This window comes from Diabrotica virgifera, chromosome 3, assembly GCF_917563875.1.
Source record: "Diabrotica virgifera virgifera chromosome 3, PGI_DIABVI_V3a".
NCBI lineage: Eukaryota > Metazoa > Arthropoda > Insecta > Coleoptera > Chrysomelidae > Diabrotica > Diabrotica virgifera.
Genome location: NC_065445.1, coordinates 244,557,065 through 244,570,220, shown reverse-complemented (window position 1 = coordinate 244,570,220; position 13,156 = coordinate 244,557,065). Strand labels below are relative to the sequence as shown.

At 31.4% G+C, this 13,156-nt stretch overlaps 2 protein-coding genes across 5 annotated transcripts in view; one reads left to right on the top strand and one right to left on the bottom strand.

Annotated features, from left to right (window-relative positions):
• Positions 1-5,386, bottom strand: part of LOC114338518 (transport and Golgi organization protein 2) — a 65,323-nt gene extending 59,937 nt beyond the window's left edge. Inside the window, exon 1 of the mRNA XM_050647290.1 lies at positions 5,299-5,386. Coding sequence (XP_050503247.1) covers positions 5,299-5,371 — 73 coding nt within the window. The 5' untranslated portion in view covers positions 5,372-5,386. The remainder of the gene's footprint in view (positions 1-5,298) is intronic.
• LOC114336737 (protein GUCD1) overlaps positions 1-13,156 on the top strand; it is a 69,089-nt gene that overhangs the window by 7,074 nt on the left and 48,859 nt on the right. Inside the window, exon 1 of one of the 4 annotated variants that reach the window (XM_050647291.1) lies at positions 5,737-5,773. The exons of the other annotated variants lie outside the window; for them this stretch is intronic. Within the exon in view, the coding sequence (XP_050503248.1) occupies positions 5,752-5,773 (22 nt within the window). The 5' untranslated portion in view covers positions 5,737-5,751. Of the gene's footprint in view, positions 1-5,736; positions 5,774-13,156 lie in introns of those variants that run through there. 4 annotated transcript variants of the gene reach the window in all.

The window sequence follows — 13,156 nt, the reverse complement described above, 5'->3', positions numbered from 1 at the left end:
TATTAATCTGTTCTATTCTATTCTGTTTCAAATCAAACACTTTACTCAAACAAAGAAACAAACGACATTCAAAAGCTTCTAATAAAAAAATCATTGCATTGGTACTACTGAAAATATTGACATTTTTACAACATTTATTCCAAGTTCCTTCAATTTTTTTGAGGACAAGAAAATTTTGCTTTCAAGAAATTCACGAATTTATTGACGTCAAGTTAATAACGAACAAATATGGATGTCAAATTGTGCTTTGAGAACACGTCAAATTTGGCCTTGAATAACTTGGTCAATTTATTGTTCAATTTATTGTTGATGTAAAGTCCACTTAAGGAAGTTCTGACTTTTTCTTCAAGAAATTTTGACAGGAATGTCAAAATTTCCTGGCGATTTGCGGAAAAAATTATTATTTTTTACATTTGAAATTTTTTGACATCTGACAGTAGAGAAAGAATCTTGACGTACACAATAGGTACTTAGGTATTTAGTAGCTTTGATCGCGCAGTACGTCCTGGGTATACCCAGAGGGAGAACGCCTGCGCATTACAAAATTGGGCGTTCGCGGAGTCCAAATCTTTCCCTCTGAACACCCTCCGGATTTTTAATTCGGTGTTCGCGCAGTACAGAAAAAAGATCCTGAACGTGTCCGGAATACCCTCTCGACGTTCGAGGATTTTGTTTCGGATTTTAAGTTCGCACAGGCGCACAAAATATTTGGGAAGAATTTCTTGACATTCTGTTCTTACTCCTTCCAATTCTTAACCTAAAATATTGTTTTGTTAAACAACTTGTAGATGTAGATTCTGGTTTTTAAAGTTTTGAAATTATGTAAAGTGTTGTGTCATTTAAATATTCTTCAAACAAATTTTAATATTTTTTATATTAAAGCTTTTTTGTTGTTTTTGTCAATGTTTTCCATTTCGTATGTTTATAAATAAGTAGGTACCTTTTCAAGTATTATTTTCATTGGATATTCGATAATTATCTATTACGGTAGTATGTATTACAATAAATTGTAGTCTGTTTTTACTTAATTTCTTCTATCTAAATGAACTTATAAGTACCTACATATTCTTGTGGTTTATTTTTCAGTTTAATTTATGAGTTAAATTAGTCTCTTATTGAATATAATAAAACATAAACAATACATCAAACTTATTCTGAAACTATTTGTTGTGTCTTGTTATATTTCATTATTTTTGTGGTGTAATAAACCATAATACAATGCCACAACCCATTAAATTCAATACATATATCATATATATCAAAATTGGAAATGATTGTTTTACTAAATTATTCCTTCCTTCAGATAATGTTCAACCCTCATGAAGTTAAAGGTAATTTTTATATCTACATATCAACAATCTTTTACTCTACAAAAATGTAAGCTGGATTTCAGAGTGGAAATAACCACATTATATTGTGGAAATAATAAAGAAAAACTATCAAATTTCTACCTTCTAAGAAAGGCATTGAATTATTGAATAGAAAGTTAATCCTTTGCCTGTTGCCTTTATTCTCTTTTCTTTTTCTTTTTCTCTTTGTTGACATACAAATTTGTTGCATTTGCATTTTTTTTGACATTTATTTCGACGCTGTGTCTAGGTACACGCTAACGTGTACGCAAATAAAAAAGTTAGGTACACGCTTAAACGTCATTAAGTCAGTGACGTCATTATTTAGCGTGTACTATGACTGGGTTTTTTGGTACACGCTAATTTGAGCCGCGTGTATGCTGTGGTAAAGTATCTGTAAGTATTGTGAGTGTCAGAGTGTGGTTAGAATTTGTCTAATCGCGTTATGTTTACACATAATCGCCTATGTTTATATTGATTTATAAAGAGTTTCCTTATTTTTTTACTTGTTTAGTGTTTTTTTTAATTAACTATGGAGTGTGGACAATTATTTAGTTCTTTTAATTAGTTTAACAACATTTTAAAACAGTATGAAAAAGATAAGAGACAAAAATTCGTGATTAAGGCCCTTAATTTAAGGGTAGCAGAAGTAATAAGATAAAATATACGGGGCAATTGGTTAGTGTGATAAAACTCAGTAGATCCGCTAGAGTAATAGATAGCAATAAAAGTTAGTAACAAAATGTTTAGCAAACTTTAAGCTTCATATTACAAAATTACTAAAATTAGTTAGAATGTTACAGCGGAGTTGGATAATATAGTGGCAGACCAAAGTTATGTTTTTTAAATGGAACACCCTATATTTTATTTTATGTTTGAAATCTTCTTAACTTCCACATCACAAAAATATAAAGGTTTATTATGTTATACAGGGTATTTACAAAGTTATAACCAATTTTCTATTAAAATCGTAACAAGTGCAACGCCCTGTATAAATAAAAATAAACACCACAGCAAAAATAAACACCAATATAAACTGGTATAATTATTTTAACAGTATTTTGTATATATCGTGTTAAGTAATATTTATTTTGCTAACCTGAATATAATATACTTTTATATACATGCATATTGTTTTATTACAATTAAGTTTGAAATATCTGAATAGTTTTGCTTCCCTTCCCCTTCCCTTAATAAAAATATTTTTTATCAAACAAACAACAAACACCAAACATATCAAAATAGCGTGTACCAAAATATAAAGTCACTGCGCACGCTAAATAATGACGTCACTGGCTTAATGAAGTTTAATTCGCGTGTACCTAACTTTTTTAATTGCGTACACGTTAGCGTGTACCTAGACACAGCGTTATTTCGAAATAAGAAAGAGACAACAAAAAGCTTCCTTCTCTAACCTTAATGTATGCAACCCGTCATTACATTGCGAATCCGAAAATTGTTCGCGGAGCGAAAAATCCTGAGCATGTCCAGGGGCCTGATTCTAATTCATTTCGACAGTCGCAATTTCATTTCGACACCGCCATGACAGCAACTGGCAACTGGGGATATTAACCTTATCATGTTGAGACTGCTCACTGCTCAGAATTTGGGTTGGCGCTTCGGTTTCTTGGATTTTGTTGATAGTCTGGGAAAATTATCGAAATAATACCATTTTTGGGAAAAATTATTTACCAGCTATTTTATTGCTAAAATCGAATCTTAAGATTGCATATATTAGTAATATGGGGTATGACAAGTCCGCAGAAAGTGTGTTATTTTATTTATAAACAAATTAGCACTCCTAAATCTTCTTTTTTTTTTCAATTAGTGGTCTGTAACTCCTATAATTTTTCCTTTGAGCCAAAAACACTCAAATAAAAATTCACCGTAATTTAGTTCTGCACAAAGTTATTTTTTTTCCGATTTCCTTCAACAAAAATTTTACTCAGAAAATCCGAGTTTTCCCAAAAAATCTGCCATTTTCAATTAAAATTTTAGAGAAGTACCTAATTATTTATCAATAATTAAATAATTGAAGACATGAAAGATTTATTATAGTAGATTATACAGAGGGGCTAAATTATGGAATAAATTCATTTCTTTAAAACGGACGATTTTGGAGCAAAATCCCGAAAGAGGTCGATTTTTATTTTTAAATTACAATTTTTTGGCATATATTTCATACTAGTGACGTCATCCATCTGAGCGTGATGACGTAATCGATCATTTTGTTAATGGGAATAGGGGTCGTGTGGTAGGTCATTTGAAAGGGCGTTTAATTCTCTATTCAGTAATATAAACATTAATATCATTAGGTATTTATACAGGGTTGCCAAAAAAAAATTTTGAATTAAATTAATTGGCGCAAAAAGAAGAATGTATGTAATTTATTTAACTCAAAATACATTGTACTGCTGTCAGAAAATAGAAAAAAAGGTTTATTTCACAAATAAACATTTCTTTTCGCTTAAATTAAATCACAAACAGCCTCCCTCCTACCTATTGGCAGTTTGAACTTTTAATTTAAGCTAAAAGCAATGTTAATTTGCAAAATAAACATTTTTTTCTATTTTCTGACAGCAATAGAATGTATTTTGAGTTAAATAAATTACATGCATTCTTCTTCTTGCGTCAATTAATTTAATTCAAAATTTTTTTTGGCCTCCCTGTATAAGTATTGATATTAATGTTTATAATACTGAAAAGAGAATTGAACGCCTTTGTAAATGAGCTACAACACGAACCCATATTCCTATTTAAAAAAATAATTACGTCATCACGCTCGGATGGATGACGTCACTAGTTTGAAATATATGCCAAGAAATTTAATTTAAAAATAAAAATCGACCTGTTTCGGGATTTTTCTCTAAAATCGTCCATTTTAGAGAAAATGAATTTATTCCATAATTTAGCCCCTCTCTGTATATCAGGAGACCGGCGACAATCTAACCAATAGTTTAGCAATAATTAAAATGTTAATTAAAAAATTTCGGTCGAAATAATAACCAGAAAGATTATGATACACCAGAATAACTATGATTTTCATATAAAAAAGCACTATACCTATTCAACGTACCTTACAGGATTGAAATTGGACCATTTGAGCGGTCTCAGGAATGTTATAAAGAAACAATTTTTTGGCTTATAAACAAATAGAACCCCTCAGAAAATATTAGATTAAATTAAATTAAGTTAACGCTGTTCAAAAGAGCACGGCTTCTGTGTCCTTTTCGAAGAAAAACAAATTGAATTGCGAGGAGTGATTCCAGGTATAACCGGTCAAATTTGACCGGCATTTGCGACAGAGTTATAAACAACAGGATTTTAATCTTTGAACCATTAGATACCTTTTAATTCCGGTCCTCTTTGTACATACAAATTTTCATATCTTCAAGACACTCATAACAAAAAAGATTTATGTCACTGTCACCAAATTATTTAATTATTGATAAATAATTACTTCCCTCAAATTTTAGTTGAAAATTAAAGATTTTGTTTGGAAAACCCGAATTTTCCGAAGAAAATTTCCGTCGAAGGAAATTGGAATAAATTATCAATGTGCAGAATTAAATTACTGTCAATATTTATGTGAGTGTTTTGGTTTAAAGTTAAAATTTTCGGAGTTATAGAGCAATAATAAAAAAAAAAAAGATTTCGGAGCGCTAATTTGTTTATAAACAAAATAGCACACTTTCTGTGGACTTTGCACAGCTATATTACTAATATAGGAAATCTTAAGATTTGATTTCAGCATGTCCAGCAATAAAATAGCTGGTAATTAATTTTCCTTGTTTTTTACTAATTTCCCCAGATTATTACCTCACATCTTTCATTGAGTTGATGATTCATGTTGTGGACATTCTCAATTATTATATTTCTAATTTAATACTATTCTATCTAATTCCTCAAAACAAGCAAATTTCAATTAAACCCAGCTATATTATAATACCTTTTGATTTAGTTTTCCTTGCAAGAAATAAACAAAACACATCTAAACTAAACCTAACCTCGCTTTTGGCCATTCATTCATCTCCGTGCTCCCTCCCATATCACTGTCTCCGTGTCAAATAATTCGACAGTCGCCATATTGAAAGCGACTTGTTTTTGGTCGAAATTTGATTTAGAATCAGGGCCCAGGATAAGTTTACGTTGACGCCTGCGCATTGGAAACTAATCCCGAACTTACTCTGGGTATGCTCGATTTGTACTGCGCGAACACTACTATGTATTTATACCTCGTCCAATTTACTTACCGTTGCACGTCATCCGCGCCATAGCCTGTGACACGATACCAACACGAAATATTTAGGCGGTGACTGTGTTCTTTTTTAGAATCAAAATGATTCTAAAGGGGAACACACCTACCGCCTAGATATTTCGTGTTGGTATCGTGTCACAGGCTATGGCGCGGATGACGTGCAACGGTAAGTAAATTGGACGAGGTATACGTAATTGTTATTGTATTTTTTAAGCGGAAACTTTATATCGCCTTGTTCACTATAATTATACCACACTATACAATATACACTCTTGTTCACAAAACCGCAATAAAGATGCACTATGGTTTGTTTTTAAACCAAGAGGAGTATGTAAACTGAAAAGACAGATTCACACCCAAGAAAGTCACTAGAAAAATCACCAAATACATCTTCTTTTTTGGTTGATCATATCGGCCTTCGACGGTAATCCATGCATATTATATTATACTATGATACGTCGCTAAATAGTTCGTCGCTAATTTTTATAATACGTCGCTAAAGATTTCGAAAAACAACTGTTTTTTATATAAAAGTAGTCTAAAAATCTAAGAATTAAAGGAATAACGCAGAAAACACAGAAAATCACCCCTATGAAATGCCGCAGAAGTGTCAACATTTCATAAATGTCATTAGTGTCAAAATTTCATAATAGAACTTCATAAACTTGCCTGCGGGTGGACCAATTACAAACAAGCGTTACGGCATGGTAAATTTTAATTACCTACTCCTCCTGGTTAAAAAAAACATATTCTAGGCGCGGCGGTGAGGTCGCAATCAGGGCCTATTTTACCACTAGGCCCGTGAGGCACCTGCCTCGGGCCCGCATTTTAATGGGGCCCGGAAAAATCACAAAAAAATTATTGCAATGACAAAACAAATTTTCAAAATTCTTTGATTTTATGAACAGGAAATGATAAATGATAACAATAAGAGTAGATTGGCTTGTCGACATCAATAAAAATAAACAAAATTGTTAGACACTGCTCCAAAGGATTAACAGGAGGTAGAATTAACAAGAGGTATCTTCACCATTATCTTTTAAATATATAAATATACTACGCATAGTATTGATTGAAAATGCACTAAATTTAATATTTAGTTTGATGTCGATTTCTGCAAAGATAAGGTCTTGCTTCTTGTATTAGTTTTCAGTCCTGTGCTTCTTAAGTTCAACTAATCTATTTATTAATCATTAGTCGTTTTATTAAATTTCTTTAAACATTTATTTTTCTTAACTAATCGTTTCGTTATTATCATGAGTTGCAAACATTTAAATCATCATCATTCTCTTTGCCTTATCCCTATGCGGGGTCGGCTTCCCTAATTGCATTTCTCCACACAATTCTATCCTGGGTCATATCAATATTAATCCCCTTTACCAACATGTCCTGCCTAATCGTCTCCCCCACGTCTTCTTTGGTCTTCCTCTCCTACTCCTTCCAGGAATCTGCACTTCAGCTATTCTTCGTACTGGATGATTAACGTCTCGACGTTGAACATGACCAAACCATCTCAACCTATGCTCTCTCATTTTGGCATCAGTTGGTGATCCACCTAGACTTCCCTTAATATACTCATTTTTAATTTTATCCTTTCTTGTCACTCCACTCATCCATCTAAGCATTCTCATCTCCGCCACATGCATTCGTTGTTCCTCTTTCTTTTTCAAACATTTAAGTGGCAGTGAAAAACAAAAAAGCAAAAATTAAGAAAACAGGAACGGCAGGCACGAAAAAATACAATATCATTTTTTACACCCCACAATAGTGCACAAAAAGGAAGTTCGTCTTCCCATCTTGTTTCTGATCAATCTGTGATGACTAGTGATAGTGGAAATAAATTATGTGATGAAGGGTGAGTTGCAATCAAAGAAAATGATGACTTCACTGTTGATTTTCAAGTGACTTCACCTAGCACAAGTGCATCTCTGTCGTCTATAGAAAACGACAATGTCAATAATTCTTTTCCTAGCGATATAGGGGATTATCCAAAACATCTGGAATTTCGACAATATTTTATAAATAATCGACCGAATCAAAATATTGATAAAATTAGTGAGTTTGTTACACAATTGGATAATAATAAAACCAGACATTGGCAAAGTGCGATTTTTTATAAAACGAAAGCTAATGGGGAAAAATTCTTCGCGAGTGGTTAGTGTACGTGTACAGTGTACAGTTCTAAACGTATCCGTGTTTATTGTTATGTTTGTAAACTGTTTTCCACGAAAATTGTTCTTCTAATTTCCGATGGGTATAATGACTGAGAAGATATCAATTTAGGACAGTTATTCAACACGAGCGATCTGCTGAATAATTTCATTAATTAGCACGTTAGTCAAGTTATCTATAATGTACCAATAATGTACTTTATACCTATTCAATTTTTACTCATGTTTAAAAATTTATATTTAAACAACTAAACAATGTTTAATTGTTTAAATATAAATTTTATTTATTGTTAATAACAATTTAAATTTCTGCTGCAACTATATTTCTATTAAATTAATACTTTTAAAAAAGTTAGTATTATTAAATTATATTTAGGGACCTGAAAATTGCGTAGTAGTCCTGTCGCCAGGGGGGGTACAACGGCCTCCTTAATTCAGATGGACTCACCCAAGTTTTTTTTATATATTTTGACCCGCAGAATACGAATTTTTTGGGTAACAGTTGATCCGAATGTCGATAAGATTGTTATAGATAAAGAACTTGAGGAATTACATAACAGTGATTTCTCGCAAAACAAAACATCTTTTTGTATTTTTCGGGTCATTGTAGGCAAAAAATGCTCTGACAAGTTTTTTCGTAGGATGCATAGTTTTCGAGATAACCGCGGTTGAACTTTCAAAAAATCGAAAAATTGCAATTTTTGAACCCGAACAACTTTTGATTAAAAAATAAAGTAGCAATTCTGCTTACCGCATTTGAAAGTTTAAGTCAAATGATATCGATTTTGATTATTTGCATTGCTAAAAATTTATTATTTTATTGTTAAATAAAGCTATAAACACCTAGTACGTGAGTGATGCTTTCAATGATTTCTCATTTAAAATCGAACGAGTAGGTAGAGTAGCTATAAGTGCAAGCGAGGCAATGTCTACGTAGCATGCGTTAAAACGTATGTATTAGGCACGGGAAATACTATGTGTTTATAACTTTGTTTAACGATGAAAAAATTAATTTTTAGCAATGCAAATAATCAAAACCGATATAATTTGACTTAAACTTTCAAATGCGGTAAGCAGAATTGCCATTTTATTTTTTAATCAAAAGTTATTCAGGTTCAAAAATTGCAATTTTTCGATTTTTTGAAAGTTCAACCGCGGTTATCTCGAAAACTATGCATTCTACGAAAAAACTTGTAGAACATTTTTTGCTTAAAATGATGCAAAAAATACAAAAAGATGTTTTGTTTTTCGAGAAATCGCTGTTATGTAATTCCTCAAGTTCTTTGTCTATAACAATCTTATCGACATCCGGATCAACTGTTACCCAAAAAATTCGTATTCTACGGGCCAAAATATATAAAAAAATCTTGAGTAAGTCCATCTGAATTAAGGAGGCCGTTTTACCCCCCCTGGCGACAGGACTATAGTGCCTCGGGCCCAATTTGAAGTAAAATAGGCTCTGGGTCGCTCCCGTATGAAAACATTTCTGATTTGGTTTCTTTGCTCATTCCTGTTCAAAAATGTCCCTTTAAACAAATATCTCCCAGCACAGAAAGGTGCCGGGCGAAATTTTTGTCAGAAATTGTTTAATTGTCTAGATATATATATATATATATATATATATATATATATATATATATATATATATATATATATATATATATATATATATAGTTTGAATATGATTCTTGAACCTTAATATATTTTTTAATTTGGGTTTCTTGGGCTTAGGTTCACAAAGAAAAAGAGATGGCTATGATGTTATGTCATATCATTTAATCGACGTTTCGACAGGAATATCCTTGCCTTTTTCAAGATCATTACGTGACTAAAAAACATTTCGTCAAAGATACAATACCAAAATTTAAGAAAACATTTTGACTTACCCTGCATGTAAAGTTGGCAGTGAACAATAACAATAATAGACGTCACAAAATAAAACAATGTTAAAAACATAGGGACAGACCCACTAGTAGATACATTTAAAATTTAGGTACTGTGTCGAATTATTGTGATGTTATATCGATGTTTCAAATATCAATCAATTAAATACCTAGTTGCTTCCGCATCATAGGCGTGCTGAAATTTCTTTTGTATTATATTTTAAATTAGATTATAATATAATTTGTTCAGATGTTTGATGTCCCTTTTGTCATTAATAGCATGGTTGTTCTTTTTTATTTCTATAGACTCTAGGAGCTCCCTCTTTTTCTTGTTGTGTTCAGTTTTTAAGATTTTGGTGTTGTCAAAATCGAATTTATGTTTTTTCTCGTTTTCATGTTTTGTGAGGGCCGTTGAGTTTTTTTTATCATATTTGTGAGAACGTATTCTTGAGTTGAGTAGCTGGCTGGTTTGTCCAATGTATACCCCATCGCAATCTGAGCAAGGGATTTCATATACTACATGCGATTTTTTTGATTGAGGAGTTTTTGTTTTTAGTTGTGTGAAATTCCTTTTCAATAGATTGTACCCTTTATGAGCAACTGTGATGTTGTGTTTAGATAGGAGATTTGCAAGCTGTTCTGATAACCCTTTTATATACGGAAGAGACATATAATTCTTCTTTACCTTGTTAGTTTTATTGTTATTCTGGTTGTTGTAGAAAGTATGTAGTCGCGACTTAAAAGTGTTTTCAATGAGATGATGGGGGTAAGAATTAAGCGTCAATGCTGTTTTTGCCTTTTTTATGGCCGGAGGTCTGTTTGTGGGGTCGGACAATCTGATGGCTCTATCAGCTAGGCCAATAACTACTGATTTCTTTTGGGACAGAGGGTGATGTGAGTTGAAATTCAGATATCTCGATGACCAGGTTTTTTTAGTGTACCATGAAGTGGTTATGATACTATTTTCTCTATGTAAAGTCAGGTCCAGAAAGTTGATTTGACAATTTTTTTCTATTTCTAATGTAAATTTGAGTTTTGGGTGGAAGTTATTAAATTCGTTTAACAAAATATCCAGTTTATCCTCTGGTGCTGCAGTCAAACAGTCATCTATATAACGATAGAAAAAAGGAATATCGAAATCTATTTTATTTAGGACAATTTCTTCTAGGTGCTCTAAAACTAGTTGAGCGATAGCACTAGATATGCTAGCACCCATAGCACATCCATCTGTTTGTTGGAAGAACTTGTTTTTATATATAAAGTATGTTGAGTTTAATGTTGTTTCAACTGCTAAAAGAAATTCTTCTAGTGGAATGTCCGTAAATATTTTGATTTCATTCCATTTTTGCTTAATAATATCTTTCGCCAAAGCTATTGGAGTATTGGTGTATAAAGATACGACATCGAGCGAAACTAATTTGTACTCTTTAGGTAAATGTGTATTTTTGAGTTTTGATTTCAGGTGATCAGCATCTTTTAAATAGTGTGGATTTTTATTAATTACATTAGAAATGATGTTCTTCAAATATTTTGAGAGGTTTTCAAAAGGGGACTGAATACATGAGACAATAGGACGTAGAGGCATATCTTCTTTGTGTGTTTTGGGCAGACCGTATATTTTTGGAGCAACAGCATTATGTATTTTGAGGAAGTTAGCGGTATTTGGTGAGATGTAGCACTTTTTTTCCCATCTGTCGACTAATTCGTTATTTCTTTTTTGAAATATGTTTGTGGGGTCATTTTTCATTTCACGATATGTTGTTTTGTCATTTAAAAGAGAATCCATTTTGCTGTCATAGTCGTTGGACTCCATAATAACAGTCTTGTTTGTTTTGTCAGGTTTCAGGACAATTAAATTTGGGTTTTCGTTTAAAAAAGCTTTTGTTCTTTTTATTTTTTTATGCAGTGTTTTATCTTCAAACTGATATTTGTTTTTGTTTTTAAAATTTGTTAAAATATTGCAACATTTGGTTCTAATGTCATTCTGTACATTTGTACTTAAGTTAGAGATGGAACTCTCAATTGAACAGATAATTTCGGATGTTGGAATATCATTTTTATTGCGGATGGGAACTGCAAAATTATCTCCTAAACTTAAAATGTCTTGTACGTCACTGGGAATTTCTACATTTGTTAAATTTTCTAACCAGGTATCTTTCAATGCATCGTTGTGGTTTTTATTTGATTTTAACAATAGCCTATTAAGTTTATTGATATTTTTATCTCGAATTTGACAAAAAATACGCTCATTATATTGTATCGATGTTTCTTTAAATGTATTTAAAATATCAACTGGTAATAAAACGATTAATTTTGCTTCTAGTTTTTTTAGTTCCGAGTCTACAGTTTTTAATGAAATAGTGGTATCTGCTATAAGTAGATTCAATGTTTGTTTCGCGAATAGATTAAAAACGTTACCAAATTTACGAGCAAGGTTTACAGAGTTTAGATTAATATGTTTTACATTTAAATTTAAAAAATTAGGTATTAAACTCTCTGTTTTACATCTAAGAAGAAAAATTCTGCGATTTCTTAGATTTGCCTTTTTAGCCAAAAATTTTTGATACAATTTCATCTGTTGGACGGATGTTCTTCCAAAATTGGTTTCAATATTACGGTTTATTATTGGTTTCTTTGTGAACCTAAGCCCAAGAAACCCAAATTAAAAAATATATTAAGGTTCAAGAATCATATTCAAACAATATATACAGGCATGGGTGAAAATATGCCTTTCTATCGTAATATTGAAACCAATTTTGGAAGAACATCCGTCCAACAGATGAAATTGTATCAAAAATTTTTGGCTAAAAAGGCAAATCTAAGAAATCGCAGAATTTTTCTTCTTAGATGTAAAACAGAGAGTTTAATACCTAATTTTTTAAATTTAAATGTAAAACATATTAATCTAAACTCTGTAAACCTTGCTCGTAAATTTGGTAACGTTTTTAATCTATTCGCGAAACAAACATTGAATCTACTTATAGCAGATACCACTATTTCATTAAAAACTGTAGACTCGGAACTAAAAAAACTAGAAGCAAAATTAATCGTTTTATTACCAGTTGATATTTTAAATACATTTAAAGAAACATCGATACAATATAATGAGCGTATTTTTTGTCAAATTCGAGATAAAAATATCAATAAACTTAATAGGCTATTGTTAAAATCAAATAAAAACCACAACGATGCATTGAAAGATACCTGGTTAGAAAATTTAACAAATGTAGAAATTCCCAGTGACGTACAAGACATTTTAAGTTTAGGAGATAATTTTGCAGTTCCCATCCGCAATAAAAATGATATTCCAACATCCGAAATTATCTGTTCAATTGAGAGTTCCATCTCTAACTTAAGTACAAATGTACAGAATGACATTAGAACCAAATGTTGCAATATTTTAACAAATTTTAAAAACAAAAACAAATATCAGTTTGAAGATAAAACACTGCATAAAAAAATAAAAAGAACAAAAGCTTTTTTAAACGAAAACCC